The 21,164-nt window shown below is 35.1% G+C and overlaps 1 protein-coding gene across 1 annotated transcript; it reads right to left on the reverse strand.

Moving 5' to 3' along the window:
• Window positions 1-8,603: 8,603 nt before the first annotated feature.
• Window positions 8,604-10,176, reverse strand: LOC145032586 (transcription factor DIVARICATA-like). Its single transcript, XM_078981449.1, has 2 exons — window positions 9,631-10,176; window positions 8,604-9,106 (listed from the first exon to the last, which is right to left on the reverse strand). Exons 1-2 carry the CDS (start codon window positions 10,047-10,049, stop codon window positions 8,791-8,793), a joined length of 735 nt encoding a protein of 244 aa, XP_078837575.1. The 5' UTR covers window positions 10,050-10,176; the 3' UTR covers window positions 8,604-8,790.
• Between the last annotated feature and the right edge of the window lie 10,988 nt (window positions 10,177-21,164).

Genomic DNA, 21,164 nt, shown 5'->3' on the forward strand with positions numbered 1-21,164 from the left:
AAAATAACTCTTTGATTAATTGGAAAATCACTCAAAACCAATGTTTTACAATTTGTTCTCATAATCATAAACTCGATTATGGACACATATATATAGCCTAACATACCAACTTGTATTAGACTAGGAAACTTATGACCAACTTTTCATAAACTAAACTTTCCATAAATTAGATTGCTTGGTCTCCAAGTCCTCATCGACTTAGGATTCCAACAATCAACACATGTGAAAATGCACGCCATATCTTCCAAGACGTTGGATGGACGAAAAATAGATTCTCCAACTCATTTGAATCGCCTATAGTAAGCTCATACAAATAATTTGCAAAATGGACATAAGAACCTGCATTAGAGTTTTTCCTGCTTGCTTACGTCTGCGAATCTTTTGTTGTGCGTTATATATTGTTTGAGCAACCGACACATTATTTTCGTTTTGCGCCTTCAAGGTTGACATGATATCATGTGGCGCCAAGTTCTTTCTTGTTAGATCTTTCACCAAACGAGTCTCGTCAACAGATAATCGTCTTACATACGTATGACCCTCCATATGTTATGCAGGTGGATGATTATGATCATCACATATTACCCTCAGCGTCCATTTATTATGTTCTTTTGAATACTTTCCTTCCAGTTCAAATTTACAATTAGTCTTTCTGATTCCAGATACTCTAACCGTGTTAGTAGCTTTATATTCACCCCCACGATGACACATAAGTATGACTTTATACACGAAGTTGTTGGCATATGCCTTTGATCTTTTGTTGATAATGACATATCCTAGAGAGCGTGCTTTGTTTTCTGTCCACTCAAACAATTCCTCATGAGATATGAACATCTAAAATTGAATTTTAAGTGTTTTAGTTTATATGAAAAATATAAAACATCATAATGTAGTAAAAGTATATAACCTGTTTGGTGGAAAATGGCGAATTCTTGATAGAAGTATCTTCATCTTAATCTCGAGCAAATACGTTGAATCCAAATAACTTAAACATATCTATATACAAAAAAAAAAAACATCAAATAATTTAGTATTATTAAAATAAAAAATTGTATTAACAAAAGTTAAATATGTTCACTTTTTACAATTTACGTAATCTTTTAAAAAAACACCAAAAATTAATTGTACAAATTTTTAAAGTTTATGTGATCTATTAAAAAAAACACCAAAAATTAATTGTACAAATTTTTAAAGCTTATGTAATCTATTAAAAAAAACACCAAAAATTAATTGTACAAGTTTTAAAAGTTTATGTAATTTAAGTGTAAACAACATATATGCAGAAAACGGACGTTCTTTTGTAAACATTATATTTGTAAATTTATGGAAAAAAAAATGATGATTCTTTTGTTAAAATAAATAAATATATATGCAGAATCTTTATATATATATATATATATATATATATATATATATATATATATATATATATATATATATATATATATATATATATAAAGGGTAAACAATCTTATTTTTCAAAAATAAAGATGTTATTAATGTAAATTTATAAGGTATAAATTCCTTACTTTGTGGTAACCCTAGCTTTAAAAACGCAGCCGCCAAGAGTGAAAGAGAGCATCGATTTCTTGCGGCCAATGATTTCCGGCGATTAGCTTTTTCCGGCGATTGGGGAGCGGGGGTTTCACAGTTGGGCATGCCGCTTTGAAAGCCGCTGCGTGCAAAGTGATAAAGCACGAGAATGCATGTAAAGAAAATCAACATGTGTTTGTACCTTTTGCATTCGATACATTTGGTTTTCTCGCACCAGAGGTTGTGGAGCTCCTTAATAGAGTTCAACGAGTCATATCTCCTAGATCGACAAATGTTGTTTTCAAAAGAATTGGTTTTGCCATCCAAAAAGGACTAGCGGCGCAGCTTGTTACCCATTTGCCTTCAATCGATATGTATTGAACTTTTATTTATTAGTCTGTCAATTTTGATCGTTTTCAAGGAAATTTCAGGAAATATTATATAACCAACAAATGAGCCTTCTTTAATTACAAATAGGAGTGAACCTGTGTATAAGAGCTAAATGATATGCTATGTATATTACTAAAGGGAGTTCAAAGGAACATTGTGATCGATTGTAGAGTTACACAAGGAAGATACAAATATCAAATCGAGGCTTAGACATAAAGATTTCAACTATATAACATGTGCTTTTTTTCGCTAAGCATTAATAAAACTATGCAATTGTAACGGTCAACAATTGTAACATTTTATGAAATAAATAAAGAGAATTATCTGAATATTATATGATTTATGCGTAATCATACGTAATATATGTGCTTATAATGATATAATAAAATAAGAATAAAATATGTTTCTAAACACTACAAGAATAAGCACCTACAAGGATGAGATCTATAGGGACGACATTTGACGTTGCTATAGGCTACCTATAGGAATGACATGTCGTCTCCATAGAGTTGATTTTTTTTTTACATTTGAAGCTACAACAATGACTTCTCGTCTCTACATGCTAAGCGGGAAAGAAATTGGATTTTGCGTGTTTTTGAAACAATTGTGACGACGACTTATCGCTTTAACAAATAACAAAAATTAAAGTTAATATATTATTTTAATCATTTAATGGAAATAAAGTTGGGCGTCGTTTTGGGGATAACTATAGAGACGACTTGTCATTCCCATAACTTTTTATGCCTAAAAGTAGGAGAGAATTCCCCTTCGTTTCATTTACGCACGCTTTATCATCTCTCTCTCTCTCTCTCTCTCTCTCTCTCTCTCTCTCTCTCTCTCTCAATTCTGAATCCGATTTATCCGAAAATTTTGATTTTATATTATACATTATTTGTTATTTTAGTCACATATGTCTTATGATATGAATGTTACTAACTAAAACATGTTGATAATACCATTAATTAAATACATATATTACTTCATATGCCTTTCTAATTTAAAAATATGTATTTTTAATTTAAAAACTTCATATGTTTTTCAAATTTTAACAAAATTTCAAATTTTTGGATATCTGATTTTATATCCGATTCCGTATACGAAATTTCGGATACGGAACTGGATACCAAAAATCAACTATCCGAAATTTTAGATATCCGGTTATGAACACCCCTACCCACTCCTTGCAAATCTTCTTCCTGTATCCTCATGCTAATTGTCGAAGACCACCGACGATTAGCTTCAACGCTGACGATTGTAACTAGCGGCTTCATTTTCACCTCCAGTTATGAATTCTAACGAATACAAGCCCCACTCGGGCGACCTATTTTAGTAATTCTCTGTTTAAAACTGGAATTGGGGTGTATATTAGCAATTATGTGTTTGAAACTAGAATCGTGATTTTCGATGGTTTCATAGCTTCTTGTTTTGGAGATGGAATACTGATAAACTATATCAAAATCAATAATTTTTCTGTGGATTTTCCTTCTAGTTAGTCATTATTCAAGCCCGGAGTATCGATTTCTCTGTGGATTTCTACTTCTGTGATTAAAATGTATTTTTTCACTGATATATTTTTTTAGCACCGATAATATGCTACTATGATAATCTGCTAATCCGATCTTTGCCATTTCGGGTATGTACTTGATCACTGTCAACCTGTAATGTGCTTAACCCTAAGTATGACAATACAGAAATTAAGAACTTAGAACATATGTTGAAATTCGGTTTTGATTTATTGAATAGTTCTTGTAATGAGCTTAGAAACACCCATAATTTAAGTAATTTGGGTTATTTGTTTATTATAACATTGCAATTTGTCTATCATATGCTTTAATACCAAGAAAACTCACTTAGAAAGCCTATGAGGAATGTGAGAAGTCATAGATGCATGAGCTGAAATTACAAAAATAAGGTTTAAACATATGATTTTGCTTTCCATCTAATGACTGGAATGTTGTAACTTGTATTCTTCAAACTTGAATTAAGACAATTAAAAACATTCCAAAGATTGTTTACCTTGTTGAACTACATTTTCTTGCTTATCATCAGCACATATACTTGAAGAACCTGTCTGTAGATTTGATTCATTCACAAGTACATCTTGATTATTATTGCTTCTAGAAGGTTCGTGACTATTAGCAGATATGGTCATTGACCAAATAGATGAAAGTGGTGATTTTGGAATCTATAAAGATGGTCTGATTTATGCAACTTATGTTCAGGCTGATATATGCAAATATATAATGGTCATTTCCATATCATGGAATGGAACCACAAATCAATGGAGAACATTACATTCCATTATCATTCATTGAGACAAAACTTGATGGGGAAAACAAGAATAGGAGCATAGTTGGTACAAGAAAATTACACAATATAGTTTAGATCTAGAATAAATCTTTTCAGCTTCTGTTGTTGTCAAATTGTGCTTTTTTTTTAGTGTTTGATTATAATTTTTTAAGTGGCCGCATGTGTTAGCATTTTTGAACTACACATACGTAAAAGCCCAAAATTTTCCTCTATTTTGTTCTTCGTATGAATTATATTTGCAATAATATTTTGAGGGGATAACTTTTGCTAATCTTACTTTGTAGGTAGATTAAGAAGACGTCAAAGAAAATCCATTCATGCTATCTACATAGTTACAAGGTAGATATATGCATGTAATTTCTCAGCTGCACATCGGTAATAAATCTCGTGTTTTTGTTTTTCTATATAACATATCAATAGTAACATGTGTAATTTCTTAACATTTTTTACGCTATTTTTTATGACTTTTTTACATGTGATATATGATGATGATCAATCTGATGATGGTCAAATTGATGATGATCAAAGTAATGATTGGCTTAGTGAATCTAATTAAATTAGGTAGTATGTGTAATTTTATGAAACTTTTAAACATTTTTCAAATTAGGTGATATGTTTTGGTAAACTTGTATATGACTTTAAATGTCTTGAGATTGTATTGTACTTTAATGTTTTGCTATTAAATTTACCGTTTTAGCTATTTTATAAATTTTCCGCTTTAGTAATTTGTGTCTTAAAAACTGGGAAATTAAAGAGAAAAATAAGTAGCTGTATGGGCATACCTATAGAGACGACATGTTTCTATAGGTGCATATGTCGATATGTTGGTTTAAGTTGAGGCGGTCCTGCTTTGTGCTGTAGGCCGATACATTCGAGGACGACCATATAGGTTGTCGGCCTTGCGAGGCGGTCTAGTCCGGCCGGAGGTCCATAGAGCGGTTCGGATAGTCTGTAGGTCTTACGAGGCAGTCTAGTCAGGTCGGCGTTCCGTAGAGTGGTTCAAAAAGGTTGTAGGCCCTACGAGGCGTACCAGTCAGGCCGACTGCTCGTGCAGCGGTCCAGATAGTTGTAGGCCCTCCGAGATGATCCAATCAGGTTGGTTGCTCGTGTTTGCATGATGTTGTTTGTTCTGTTTATGTGGTGATACTTTGGGGGAACTCATTAAGTGTTGACTTACAGTTTTAGTTTTGTTTCAGGTATTTCAAAGGGTCGTGGCAAGGCGAATGCATGACCGTACACATCCTGATTTTTATGTTGTTGATCTTGGGAAACTCTGTTTTGAATAATGTTTTGAAAACATTTGTTATGTAAACACTTCTTTTAGTAAATGGTTTGTTTTGAAAAGTTTAAATTTGTTGCGATTTTTGAGACGTTACAAGTTAGTATCATAGCCTTGGTTTGAGCGAATTGGAGGAACATCCGTGTGAATCCAGTCTCAAACTAAGAAACTGCAAAAGTTTTAAAAATGATTTCTAGAATTTGTTTTAAAAAATAATCAAGAAAGGATGTGATGTGTACGATCAGCCGAAGCTAGTAAGTAGACCCCAAGTTACCATATTGTAATTTGATATTATATTATGAAAGAACATAATGCTAGTGATATGTTAGGTATCTTCAGGAATTGCATGCTAAAATTGTCTGATTATATGATGCCTGATAGCCTAGGGTTCCTTCCTTATATGAAATTGACATAATTACTATAGTTGCTTAGTGTATGCATCAAAATTATACATAGCTAAGATTTTATAGCCTAAGAATGTTTGATTTTGCCTTATTTCATGTTCCTTGTTTGGTTAGGGGCTTAGCGTAGAATCAAGTATTCAACTATCTATAGGATCCAATGTTATGTATGATTAACATACACGAGTGATGCAGGGTTGGTGGAAGTTTCATGGATGAGTTATGCGGGGTCAACCGATCAATCGAGGGATGTGTAGCCTTTCTCTAGGAAGTGAGAATAGGGTGTATGTGTATTCTAGCGAGATGGAGCAACTGTCCAGAGACAAAGATGTCTCCATAAAAGATAGAAAACAGTTGAAGCGAGTTAGGAACACTTACCTAGAGTATTGAACGGTGCTTCTATTTATGGGAGGGAAATGGAAGCTTTATCTAACAATATATTAATTGACTACTAATATTAAGCTATTATGTCATTTGCCAAGTCTTCTTAGCTAGACATGATCTTATAGAGACATCCTATATTTCTATCCATTTATACTTCTATCCTTCTCTTGTACTCTTCTTTTTGGCATAACTTTAGCAGACCTAGTAAGAAATTGTTTTTGTGTCGGGCTACTATTGTACGTGGGTTAACCCCCCCCCCCCCCCCCCAGTCTAAAATGTTATATGGTGTCAAGACATATACCGTTTTGGACAATTCAAACTAAATCTTTCTTTTGGGCAAGTGTGGTAAGTGATTACCTTGTGTCCGACTGCTATTGTCTATGGGCTAACTCCATACATCATTACATCATTATTTTACTTGATAAGAGGTTATAGTTATATGCTATATAACAAACTATATAACAAATGCATGTCTAGTTGCCTTGTTAGGATTGAGGTTGAGATACATTTATAAAAGATGTTATTTATATGATAGTTTCCAAGCTAGGTTTTACGGTTGATTAGTTTTATCGTTATTTTGCAGGCTAAACATGTGATATTGCACCACGAAATGGTATGAGTAAAAATGCTTCAAACTATGATATAACAATGATTGTAAGATGTTGGTTAAATGTGATAAAAGTAACAATGTTGGACAATTTTCATTTTGGTTTTGGACCTCTTGGCTATGTGATTTTTGTTTAAATTATACCCTTATGACCGACAATAACACATCTTATGGTTTCAGCTCTTCAAATTGTAGAATACAAATGTTGTAACCAAAACCTCGCTAAATATACGATATGCTCCAAACATGATAACAATCAATTTTCTATAATTGGGTTGAGCTAAAACGACATGGCGCACCAATTTTTTATATAACGTAAACATAGGGGTGGCAAATCGGGACATCGTGTCGTGTTTTTGTCTGACACGACACGACACGACAAGGTTTTATGTAACACGAACACGATACGATACGATCCCGGGTTTTTTTAACTAACATGAAAACGAACCGATTAAAAAATGACAAACACGACACGATACAACAAACATAACATGAAATAACAATTAATGTATTTAATTAATATTTGTTCATACATAACACAAAAAACATGACAAACACGAAAGCACGACAAAAAATGTTTCGTGTCAAATTTTGAACACGAACACGACACGACACGACGTCGTGTTTTTTGCACTTAACACAAACACGACACGAACATGAATTCGAATTTCGATTTCGTCTCAATTTCGTTTCGTGTATTTTTGTCGTGTCGTGTAATCAATTGCCATCTTTACGTAAACACGACTTGATTTCTTGTTTTGTTTTACAAACACGAAAGAAACCAAGTAAAACACATAAATCAATAAACATGACAAAACATGAAAATGATCAAATAAAATAAACCTTTAATTTATCTAATTCATAATTAATCATACAAAACATAACCAACACATGTTAATACCATGCCAATTTAGTGTCATGTTCGTGTTGACGTTTGAACACGAACATGATACAACATCATACTTTTGACATTCGACATAAACACGAAAATTAGTGGTCAATTGCGTACAAAGAAATGGATCAAATGTAAACAAAAATGACAATTGGTTACCCTTTAAGTTATTTTTCTCAATGACATACGTTAGGGTAATATCACATAGATGTCGACATTAACCTACTACAACCGATCGTAAAGGTATATATATATATATATATATATATATATATATATATATATATATATATATATATATATATATATAACAAAACATGAACAAAAATTTACTATTTATTACCACAGTATGTCATTTTCCCTGTAATAAATATGACATACAAGAAGCCAAAGAACTTTGTTTAATTTTCAAAACTTCAAGTTTACATTAAGGGGTTATTATAATTTTGATCTTGAAACACATGATTACTTGCCGAGTACATCTCATTGATGCATGTAAAATTTACTAGAGATTTTCCTGTCATATCAATGATGCTTTAAAAAATAAAACTGAAAACCAAATCAAACTTCATGACACCTGTCACGTCCATAATAGTGAGTTTTTTGAAGAATTTAATGAAATAACTAATATGGTTGTCATGAATAAAACTTTACTAATGTAAAATCCACTTTGACATTCAGTTTAATAGGTATTGAACTCTTCATTTGACATTCAGTTCAATAGGTATTTAACTCTCCAATATGAAAAAGGAAAGTTTTCAAACTCTTAAATAAATACTGTAAATTAGCCTTTGTAGGGATCTATAGAACTTTGTGAAGTTAGATACATTTAGGAAAAAGTGATACAGTTATATGAAATATAAAAACATGACGTTACAATCCATTGAACTCTATGAAATTTAATGTATTATGGATGCTCTATAAAAAAAATAGAGATTTACAATTACCTGTGAAAACTAATTAGAGGGAAAATTTGCACTATTCTGAATTAATCACACTATGGCAGGGGTTTTGTACTAAATTTGTTGACTAAATGTTGATCTTCAATTGGGCACCAAAAGTTTTTTTGGTATTCATACCCGTGTAGTGCTCCACCTTGGCCGCTGGTGGGCAGCGGTGGCTGCATCACCGTTGTGGTGGTTATGTCGTGGATGCTTGCTCTCTTCCTTTCTTTTGTGAGCGAATTACTCTGTCTGAGGAAATATTTCTGGGCATGGCTGGCCACTTGCGTTGGTGTCCTTGTGATCACGCAGTTCCTTGATATGCTCCGCCAATCACCTTTTCCGTACAACTTCAACCCCTTCAGAAAATTCCTATGAACATGTCAAAGCCATGAGTCTATAATTTAAGTGAAGTAGGTAATCACATGACTTTAATAAATCAAGATGCACAAGTTAAAGTTTTAGGTCAAACTTTGCAAACGAAATGAATTGAAGGAATGCAATTGAAATTACAATTCATAATTATATTAGTCCCAAGATGCTTAAAGTGAAATTAATTATCTGATACGACACTGATGCAAATTCAAGGAAAGACACATTTGACTATTTAAAAGTCAAATTATGTACTCTTTTCTTTTGTTGATACCATTATTATTTGATTAAATGTAAATAAAACGCATGCCTGTATCTTTCATAATCTATCATGCAAAATCCCAAGTTATGCAAGAATCCCATAGACAGGTAATTACCTTCTATCACAGAAAAAATCTAATTAATTCAAGTAAAGATTCAAAACCCATGTGAATACTTATCATAAAAGCACAAACGATGCTAGCAAGAACTCAAGAATCAATGAATCCCAAGAGATTCCAAAAAGATTGAAATCAATTAAATACCTGTGCTCTTCGTGAGTCCAGGGAGTCCCTTTCTTCCTCTCACATTCTCCATGTCTAGACCCCCTTCCCACTGCCCTAAAAGAAATCTGACTTCTTCTCAGCTCAGAATCCAAACTCACAATCGATTCCTTTTCCTCATAATTGTCTGTATATTTCGGAAACTCAAAATGACCCAACTCAATCGCATCTAAATCGTGCAATAGCTTCTTGAAGTGAATCTTCACCTGCTCCGCAGTCTTACCTGGAACGGCTTTTGCTATCTCATCCCACCGTTCTATAATATTCTCCGGAACATCCACCAAAGCCCTCTCAAAAAGCTTGTCTTCATACCTCGTCCACGTTGACTCCACAGTAGATTGGAATTGGATTCTTGCTATCTTCTGTTGATCGTATATACACGAATTGATTTGATTTTCCATGGGAAGTTGTCGAGGTTACTTTTCAATTTATCTCTCCAAATCTTTTATCTACAATCAAGATTATCTCGAGTTTTTCGGTGACAATTTCAAGAGATTTGGGATTCTGATAATGACAATGAGAATCCATGGTGTATTTATATGCGAAAAAGCGGTTATCAATAGAGAAAAAAGATTTAACTATTTAAGTTATTTAATTTTTCTGTTCCATTATAGAATAAAATAAGAATGCACGTTTAAATTTTATGACATGGACATTATGAGGGTAATGGAAAAACATCTTAATCACCAGACCAATAATAAATAAGGATTATTACAAACGTAATTTTTTTTTAATTTATCATTACAAAAATTATTTTGAAATTGTTCTCTGGTAGATGTAGCTTTTACAGATAGAGAAGTGGTTGAAAAAAATAATTGTTAATTTTTAAATATTTTAAATTAGTAAGAGTTTATCCTTACTTCAATTAAAATATTAATATTATAATAATGATAAAAGTTTTAAATATAAATAGCGGGTAAACCTACAACAAAATGTCTTCTTGGTTTTTTTTGGATGATAAAAGTAATTTTTTTTTGACATTAGTAAATCTTGGAATATTAGTATTACTATTTATGACATATTCAACTCTATTGAAGAATTCCATAGCATTTAATGTAAGGAAACCAAAATTATTAAACCCCAAAAGACATGTGAAAACTAAAATATAACAACTCTCAAAGCCTACTCCAAGTAGCTTTTGGATTAAAAATATTCTTTTAAAGATATTTTTTTTCTAAAAAAATAAAAATTAAAAGCTTTCAAAGGTTTCATGCTAAACACGCTAGTAGTCTCATAAGCACGCTAGTAGTCTCATAATGGCTTATAATATTGCTTAATTATTTTCTGAGATTCAACATCTTCACAAAATCCTCAAACTGTTCCGGAACTTAACCGTAACAAAGCCCATGCTTACACTTCTAATCGTTAGACAAAATAACCTAAAGAAACCATGTAATTTCATAAATCACAGGAGCAATTTTTGTAATTTACTCTAAAATGCATTAGATTGACATTAGAAAATTAATAGAATAACAAAAACTCATCTTCACAAAGTTATTTCAATACAACCAAAAATCTTCATTCATTGATAATGCTCTTAGCCTAACCCTCAGAAAAAATTAAAATTTGCAACAGTCTTTATAGTAAGGCTATCTGCCGTCAACTCAAAAAAGTGTCACAAACCATTTTTAAATTAGGATTTATATTTTTCTAAGGTCTATGTTAAAAAACTTGTATATAATTCTTAGACAAAATTGCAAAAATGGTCCCTGTGATATGCAAATTTTTGGGGTTTTAGTCCAAACAGTGATTTTTTTGGTTTCGTAGTCCTTTTGGAGTGGTTTGTATGTGAAAATGGTCCCTCCGAAAATTGAAATGACTATAATACCCTTGGGGTATTTATTTTTCATTTTTCTTTCATTATTCTTAAAATTTAATATTTATTTATTTATTTTAACAATTAAAAAAATAAAAAAGGTCCCACCTCTCTCTCTCTCTCTCTCTCTCGAGTTTTAATACCCAAAGATACAACCCACCATCATCTTCTTCATGACCTTCGTCTTTTTCAAACCCTAACTTGTCACCACCATCTCTCCTTCTAGACACCAAAATACACTACCAACACCATGATCAGAATTCAAGACTTGTTCATGTTGCAGATTCGGTGAGTTCCCAGTTTACCCACCTAGATCGTATAAGGATATGGTGGTGTCGGAGATCTACAGTATCAATTAGCATTTACTCTCGTTCCCTCTCTTCCATTTTTGGGACACTTTTACAACAATCTTCAAATCTAAGTTTTACAAGACAATAAGCAGTAGTGCTTTATGGAATTGCTTTATGAAGTTCTGGTGTATTATATGCTTTCTGAAGTTTCTGGGTTTTCTCAAATCTTAGGAATAGAACTACTTTATAAGACTTGCGGGAAAACAAATACATATAGAAATGGGTTTCAAGTAAGAAGATATTCAGCATTCTCGTCTTTAGAAAGAAGATATTCAACATTCTCGTCTTTGGAAATGTGTGTCAGATGCATGTATTTTGTGGCAGGACAACACCCAGATCGTGACCTCTAATCTCCCGCACCCTCTTTCGTATCTTTCTCCCTTTGAATCTGCTACCTTCAGTAGCCTTTGTTTTCACTGTCTCACAATATTCCTTCTCCCCCAACACAAACAGATTGACCACCACAACCAAGAAACACCTTAACACCTCCCTCTGCAAGGACATCACCCATCAACACAAACAGAACCCAGTTTTTGATGACTAAGAAGATCATGACTCAGAATCTTCCCCCCCCCCCCCCCCCTTTCATACACTCAGTTTGAAAACAAAATTCAGACTCGCAGTTGAACACGAGCGTATGAAAACCAAACCCAAGGGAAACTTCAGCGATTGATGTTTGTAAATGGTTGTTGGGGGGATAAAGCTCGATTGAGCATATAGGATACACAAGTGAATTCATTCTGAAAACCCTAAAGTCTCTCATCTTTGATTTCAAATCAAAACCACAAACCCTTTCTTACCCGATAATTCCTATATGAAAATCCTAGGGCTCTTTTGCACTGTCATGACCCAGATTGAAAGCGAATCAACACTATGTTCTTGGTATAAACAATGGGGTATTTCAAGTTTCCAACTGCTTCATCCCTTGCTGATATAGGTGTTCATATGTCCTCATTGGTATGTGGTTCTTGTATCTCGGGATTGGATTGTGCTGGCCACATACTAAACAATTTCCCCTTTGCTATATCAGTTAGAGAGAAGATATTTTTCATGGTGCAATATGGATGTTTTTCACCAAGAAGATATACACGAAATAAAATGAAAAGAAGTGTGAGCTGTTGGACTTGTGATTGAACGAGAGAGAGAGAGAGAGAGAGAGAGAGAGAGAGAGAGAGAGGTGGAACCTTTTTTATTTTTTTAATTGTTAAAATAAATAAATAAATATTAAATTTTAAGAATAATGAAAGAAAAATGAAAAATAAATACCCTAAGGGTATTATAGTCATTTCAATTTTCGGAGGGACCATTTTCACATACAAACCACTCCAAAAGGACTACGAAATCAAAAAAATCACTGTTTGAACTAAAACCCCAAAAATTTACATACCACAGGGACCATTTTTCAGGGACCATTTTTACAATTTTATGTAACTCTTACATAGTATCTATTTGCTTATATAAAATGCGTGTCAAAGAGGTGGGCAGGCAGTTTCGAGGAACCGAGTTGGAACCGACGCTGACGTGTCATCCCAGTTTTTTGTCGTGTAGTATGTTTACATTGGAAAGCTGGTGATACCATTGACCAAAGTTCCAAACCCAACAGCCGTCCAACCAATTCTATATTTTCAAAATTGATCCTTGATTTATGTATTAGATATCAATGTGATTTTTATATTTTATTTTGTTTCAGATTTTGTCCTTACTCTTGAATCCTTGGTTTTGTTTTGTATCTTCCACCTCAGTGGTCTATTTATCCTGAAAGCGAATATTAATATGTAAAGTTCTAATATATATATATATATATATATATATATATATATATATATATATATAGTGACAATAGTATTTGTTGTTTAAACGAAAAGAAAATTAGTTTATATCAGTGTCAATTTTATAACCAAAGGAAAAATTATCTATTGATACTAATAAATAGATATGTATATGATCTTATGATTCATTTGTAATGTTATTATATATCAGAAAATTATTTAACTGTGTAAGAATGCCATGCTCCTATATAGCTTGGAACTTTCACAAATTTGCAAAGTATATTAAATGCAAAATAACGTTTATGAGAATATTGTATTTTATCACGTAACAATATTCAGCTGTAGACGCGGAAAAAGAAAACATGATGGGTCAAAACAGGTGTACATTGCTTTTGATTATGTATGAGAGAAAATGAAGTAAAAGGACTAAGTCTGCTAATAGCATGTAGTTGAAGGGGTAGAAAAAACAAGGGGAAGGCGTCATCATCGTATATAGACGTGTCTTTCCGTACGGATGACACGTGTCTGCACGTGTTAAAAAGCTTCCAATTTGAAGTTTTGGATAAGAACTTCCACGTCATATTATTGAGCTGCAATCAGATGTGCTGCAAGCACACCAGTGACCACTGCTTCAAACTTTTTGGAGTAATTATATAATTGATTAAAAACCATTCAGACTTATAAACAATAAACAGTAATGTAGAGTGAGTTTAAAACACAAATTATTTATTTTCAAAGGTGATCTTGAGTTAACTCACTAATTATTTATTTTCAAAGAAGATCTTGAATTAACTCACTCACCAAGACACCAACTCATCTAGATTGACTGCTTCCATTTTGTACGTATGACTTAATTATGAGTTTTGAGGTCAACATGGATACTGGTTAATAAATGTTTAGATATGTTCAAGTGTTTTTTGTTAGGTTTTCTTTTTAGAGACATTGAAATTCTACATGTATCCTATAAATTTATATAGTATTAGATAAGTCGCGCATCATTGTGGCTCAACACATTCTTATTTATCCACATCGAGTCGACACTGAAAGGGAGTATTAGTTTATCTACATCGATACAACAAAGTCCAATTCAATTCTATCTCTTTCTTGTTTCTTGCTTTCTCCTTTTCCAAGGCTTTTTAAATTTATCGTATGGAATTATGGCTTTTTCATTTTGACAAGACAAAATTGCAAAAATGGTCCCTGTGGTTGGCAAAATTCTGCAGATTTGGTCCAAAACGCAATGTTGGTGCACCACTGGTCCAATTTTAGATACCTTGTGTGGTTTTGGTCCTTATGGTTGACATTTTGTGTGTTTTTAGTCCAAACCCAACCTGAAATGACGAATATGCCCTTTAATGATTCTTTTTTATTTATTTTTAACTTTTTATTACTACTTTCATTAAAAAAATAAAAAGAAAATAATACCACCCTCCCTCTCTCTCTCTCTCTCTTTCTAAAAAACCGAAATCTTCACTTCATCGGTTTCTTTATCAGTTTATCTTCTTCATCAGTTTCTTCATCAAATCACATTTTCAGCCAACCATCCCACAATACCTAAATCTTCACTTCTCATCTCATTCACTCCTCTTTGTCCTTATTTCGTCTCTTTCTCCCTCTAAAACAACAATCTGCATATTTGGAAGAATTCTTAGCTCATCATCGCTTTAGTAAGGATTCACACACACACACACAAACTTTTTGAAATCGATTGAGAAGTTGAATACATATCAGGGGACGAAATCGATTTCAAATCTGTCAAGAGTCAATCACTTTAAACCCAGTAAACCTTAATCGCTCGATTAATAGGTGTGTATATGTATTTTTGATCGCAGCTCTCAAGGATCCGATTTAAGGGTTGTCTGGTGGTTCGGGAAAGGGGTGAAGGAAGGTGTTTGATTGTGGGTGATTAAGGTGTCTTGGTGTCACAACTAGAAATTCTGTGTCTTGTAATCATTATACTCAAGTAAATGTTGAATTCAAAAACTCAAGAGCATGTATGATGCTTACTCAATGGAAAACTAAACCCCAATTCACTACATCAAGCAATTGGAAACCCTAGAAGTTCTTGATTAGGTCCATTTTGGACTAGGACTTCCTTATTGGACTCTATGGACCAATAAGCTTCCAATTTGACTATCATGGGCTTAGAACCCTTAAGTGGGCTCTAATTGGACCCACATTAATTTAATTCAACATTTTGGGTCATTTTGGGCCTAGAATGAAATGAATTAAAAGCTTTCATCCATTATTAACCTAATCTAGCTTAATAAAGCATAAAAATCACAATTTTATCTTATAAGGCCAAAGATCACCCAAACTAACTCTAATATTGGGCTTAGGGGCAAAAAGCCCAAAAATTCTTTCTTCCCTCTCCATTCTCGGCCAAGCCCAAGAATAAGGAGGAGTTGACTTTGGATTGCCACCTCACTTTTATTTGATGGATATCCATGCATGCAACTCATACTTCCAAGCATCTATCTTGTCAAAGCCACCCTCTTCTTTCCTCTTTCCCCCTCTCGGCCGAATCCCAAACACACACACAAACATTTCACTTATCTTTTCTCTCAAGGAGCTCTCTCCATTTCTCTCCAAATTTTCGAAGATCTAAGAGGAATTCAAGGGAGTTCTTCCACAAAGATCATCATCTAGGTAAGTTGAAACTTGGATCCACACTTTAGACTTCTTCCTATATCCAAAAATCTCTTCTTAACTCTCATGAAATCATAAACTTGTGTCTTAGAACTCCATAAACTCGAGATCTTCAACAAGGGGTGCTAGGGTCGAAAATCACCAAGTTTTCTTCCATCTTTCCTTCAAGAACCGAAACTACCCCCTAAGGTGAGCTTCATACCCCCTTATTTTCGGTTTTTATAAGTTTTTGTGGGGGAGAATACAAGCAAAGGTGTAGATCCATCATTATGTGTATGTTTTGGATGATTTCTATGCTTATAAGTATGTTTTGTATGATTTTGATGCTAGATCTAGTTATGAATTACTAAAAACCGAGATATATTTTATACTAGCATAAAATATACTACTACATGCAAAGTATACCAAGAAAAATAACCAAATGGCTTGACAACACTTATTTTGGGCTAAAAACTCATTTTTTTTGACATAAAATGTTAAAAATACACAGTTGAAGGGCCTAAAATGAAATATTTCGAAATCTGATGGGTGAGATGAGTCAAAACAGTTTCCATAATGTGTTTTCTGAAAATATACTCTTCGGAGGATTAAAAACATAAATTTCAAGCTTAATGGGCTAAAAATGACAATTTCGGCCCAATAGGGCCCATTATGCGAAATTTTCTGTTTTGGAGGGCCAAAACTGTGTTTTTCTGTAAAACAGTGGACTACTAGTGTTACAAGTACTTTTCAAAGGTTTAAAATGCTTTTCAAATTTAAAAAGGACCAAAGTTGCAAAAATTTTCCAATTGGGGGCCAAAATTGTAAAAACTGCGAAAAAGGAGGGTTATAACCGAGAAAACTACAATTTCAAGGACTTAAACTGTTTTTAATGAAAAATATGCTGAAAAATATTAATTTCAATAATTTTTGGTGTTAAAATGTCAAGAAAAATGGTTTAAGGACTAAACCGGAAATTAATTTACCTAAAGGGGTGAAAAAGTAAATTTTACAAACAATGAGGGGCTGAAAACAGAAAACGTTCAAGGTTAATTCAATACACGCAACTTGATCAAATATTGGCACCGCGACTACCGACACAATACACAACAATACCAAAAATCGTTGTTAAACGAATTGATTCGGTCTCGAATCAATAACAAATCCAAAACTACTAACACTACAACGCTCAATATACATATGGAACTCTCGGAACTCTATACTCTCGTGGAACTTACTCAATACGTCGACGTACACTCCTTAGGCCCAAAAGTTGCAAATCATGCTTGTTGAGCCTAGCTAGCCCGATGACATGATCTTTAGGCCCAAAGGATACTTGCTTACATGTAGTTGGGTCTAATACGACTCGACCGCATGTAAAAGGACTTTCAATGGAAAACGTGCTGCTGGTCCCCAAGGGTCCTTCGGTGCTGCTAGTAAAGTCGGGAACTCACGATTGCGGCTTCGGGCCCTTTGCAATTGCAATGGTCTTGAACGACGTAGGGAAATACCGAGGGTTTCGCACCTTCACTTTTTCTCCTCGGTCGTGGGACTACACAAGTCCGGGAGGATTGAGTTTTGTGAATAAGTGCGAGCGACGCCTAAGGGATCGCTGTACGGTTGACAACTGGACGTTTTCATTAACGTACGTTACAACAATTCACCACCCTCTGTATACTCAATGCCTCCGGAGCTCAACGAACACCTCTAACGTAACGAAATAACAACACACAAACTAAGTAAAGAAAAGTGATAGGAAAACGTCGGGTTTTCCCAGGGTTTTCAACCAGTACACTTATGAACTACATGTCGAATTTCACAACTCTTACGCTTACATCTATAGAATTCAAACAAGCATACTCACGGATTGTAAAACCCTGTTTATTTATTTGATAAATAAATAAATTAATGAACGAATCATAAGCCTAAGATAAATTATTGAAAGTTTAGGGGGTTAAAAATATGATTTCCAAATTATTATAAAGAATTTTTGGAGTTAGGGACTCCATGGTAATTATTTGGGATTTATTTTAAAAGAAAATAGAAAAGGAGGGACTGTATGTGTAAACATGGGAGTAAGTTTGTAAGGAACCGGGTATATAAACCCGATTATACTCAGAAACCCTAGAGATCATGTGCAGCCGTCACCCCACCTTATGACTCCCATCTTCCAGCCGCCACCCTCACCTTTTCACCCCTCGTCCCAATCGTCGCTTCCATGAGACCTTGGTGAACCACCGGCGATCCTTGCGACTCCGATTGCGGGCGTGAAGGTCGGTACCGAGGCTGTTGTTGCGTTGTTCCTTCTTCAAAGACGTCGTCACCCTCCTTCATCATTCTCTTCCTCCCATATCTTCTCCGATCGCCGCTCCTTTGCCGCTGTACTCGTTGCTGTTGCCTTGCGCAGTCGTCGATGAAGCTGGAACCGACGCCATCAACCGTCGTTTGCATTGTCGAGCTCGACTGTGATCGTCTCCGCCGCTGCAATGCTTCTGTGAAGAAGACGAAGTCAGTGCCCTTCGCCACCTTCGTTCGCCGCCGTTAGCCATCGCTGGTGCCGCCTTCTCAAATCGGTGTCGTCGCATTTAGCCACCAGGTGGGTGGTTGGATTCTTTTTCGAGCAGGAGATATGGGTGTGTGTGGTTCGTATGCTATCATGGCGTGTGAATCACCTTTCCATCGTGTTTGTGTGTAGGTTATGTCGAATGGTTGCTGTGAAGAACCACCATGGCAGTCGGCCATGGTGGCTGCCACCTCAAGGACCGACATAGCGGTTGTGTATGCTAATGTATGGGTTAATTTCGTGTGTGTGTTTATTTCCTTAGTGTGTGTTTGGCCGGAATTCTAGGTTCAAGGCACCACCACCACCGTGAGCTGGTGGCTGCCACCGTGTACCACCACCGACCACCACAAGGGGTGTTGCGGGTGTGTGTTCATTTAGTATAGTGTGTGTGTGTTTTTAGTGAGTTCCTTGTAAATTGTAAAAGAAAATGGAATAATGAGAAAGAAACCATAACCACCACCGTGAGGTGGTGGCTGCCGCCACCGACCATCGTGTCGGGTGGCGGTGCGCTTTGCCTCTTGTGATTGATTCGTTTGGGCTTAGTGAAACCCTAATGGGCTCAAAGGAGCTCTAATGGGCCTAATGAAGCTTAATGGACTCTATTGGACCCAATAAAACCCTAATGGGCTTAATAATATTTTAGTGGGATTAATAGGCCCATAAAGCCCTAATTGACATAAAAGGCCAACAAATTAATAAATGGGCTAGTATTTGGGTTGGAAACCTTAATGCCATCAAAACCCTAATTTTGGGGAATTAATCGAGACACACGAGAATTATGTAATAACTTGGAATATTAAATAATAAACTTTGGCAGAAATTAATCTAAGCAATAATGGACTTAATGGATTAAGTCCTTAATTGATTAAGTCCCTAGTGTGTTAAGTCCTTAGTGGGTTAAGTAAGAAACACTTAACCTTAGTTATCATTTGATGTGAAACCCTAATTTCACTTGGGCTTTGTATTGGGCCATCCGAGAATAATCAAATGGACTAGAGTAATTAGTTGGGCGTTAGGGTAAGGCCCATATGAAGGATTGGGCCCAATTTGGAAAATTGGGCCATAGATGGGCCATAGTTGGGGCCTAGATGGTTGTATGATATTGGGCCCTAGAATGATACATGTTGGACTGGACTGATCAATTGGGCCATATGATGGACTTTGATCCCTAGTTTACTTTGGGCCTATGGATTGGGCCTTGGGCTTGGGAAAGCCAAGCTAGGGGTAATGTAGTAATTATCCAAAGCATGTATTTTTAGTTATGTGTTAGAACCCAATTATTAATTGGGTGTTATTTGGTGTTGACAGTTCGGGAATCTGTCAGCCAGCAGCTGGGGTGGAGTCTGCGGGACTTCAGCAGTGTGGGATTGTGTCTGCGGGACTTCAGCAGTGTGAGGTGAGTTTCCTTCCAGTAGAGACGGGTCTAAGGCCACAATGCCGACCCGTTCAGTTAGCAGAAGTTTCCGGACTTCGGTCCGATGCAGTAGTTAGTATGTTTGATGCCTTCGTGGCTCAGACAAGATTTATGTGCTATGTGTTATGTGTTATGTGTTATGTGTTCCGGGCTACGGCCCGATGTAGTATGCAGTATATGCGTTCATGCTAGTTGATATGTTATGCTATGCTATGATTCAGTCAGTTCCGGACTTCGGTCCGATGCAGTTAGTCCCGGACTTTGGTCTGATGCAGGGGACAAGGTCCCAGTCAGTTCCGGACTTTGGTCCGATGCAGTTAGTTCCGGACTTCGGTCCGATGCAGGGGACAAGGTCCCAGTCAGTTCCGGACTTCGGTCCGATGCAGTTTCCGGACTTCGGTCCGATGCAGGGGACAAGGTCCCAGTCAGTTCCGGACTTCGGTCCGATGCAGTTTCCGAGCTTCGTTCCGATGCAGTGGGCAAGGCCCAATATGTGTTTATATGTTATTGTATGGTATGTGGTGGTTTGGGGGAGCTCACTAAGCTTCGTGCTTACAGTTTCAGTTTTGGTTTCAGGTACTCAGTTTTCAAAAGAGGAGCTTGGGAAGATTGCAGTGCACACACCATAGTCAGTTAGCCTGGGAATGTTTGACTCTGATAATGATATTATGTTTTGAATTAATACTCGAGAATTTATGTTATGACTTATGATACAGTTTTTTTTATAAGTATGATTCTAGTAATGCTTTAAAAGATTTTTTTTTTTGGGTCGTATTTTTGGGTTGTTACACGGATCTTCACATATTTTTACGCTATTCTATTTTCAAAAAATATCGGATTTTCTGGTGGTTTTTCAAAACATTACAAACAATGGATTTCAAACATTACTTATGAACTCACCAACATTTCATATGTTGACGTTTTTCAAATACTTGTATTCTCAGGTAACAGATAAGTGAAGAAAGGACTGTACTCT

This window comes from Lactuca saligna, chromosome 2 (assembly GCF_052625555.1).
Source record: "Lactuca saligna cultivar CGN05327 chromosome 2, ASM5262555v1, whole genome shotgun sequence".
NCBI lineage: Eukaryota > Viridiplantae > Streptophyta > Magnoliopsida > Asterales > Asteraceae > Lactuca > Lactuca saligna.

Excerpts from the sequence above, each read along its gene's own strand:
- LOC145032586 (XM_078981449.1), bottom strand. The coding sequence starts at position 10,049 with ATGGAAAATCAAATCAATTCGTGTATATACGATCAACAGAAGATAGCA. Across the intron at positions 9,107-9,630 it reads TGGACTCACGAAGAGCACAG|GAATTTTCTGAAGGGGTTGA; the intron begins GTATTTAATTGA and ends ACATGTTCATAG.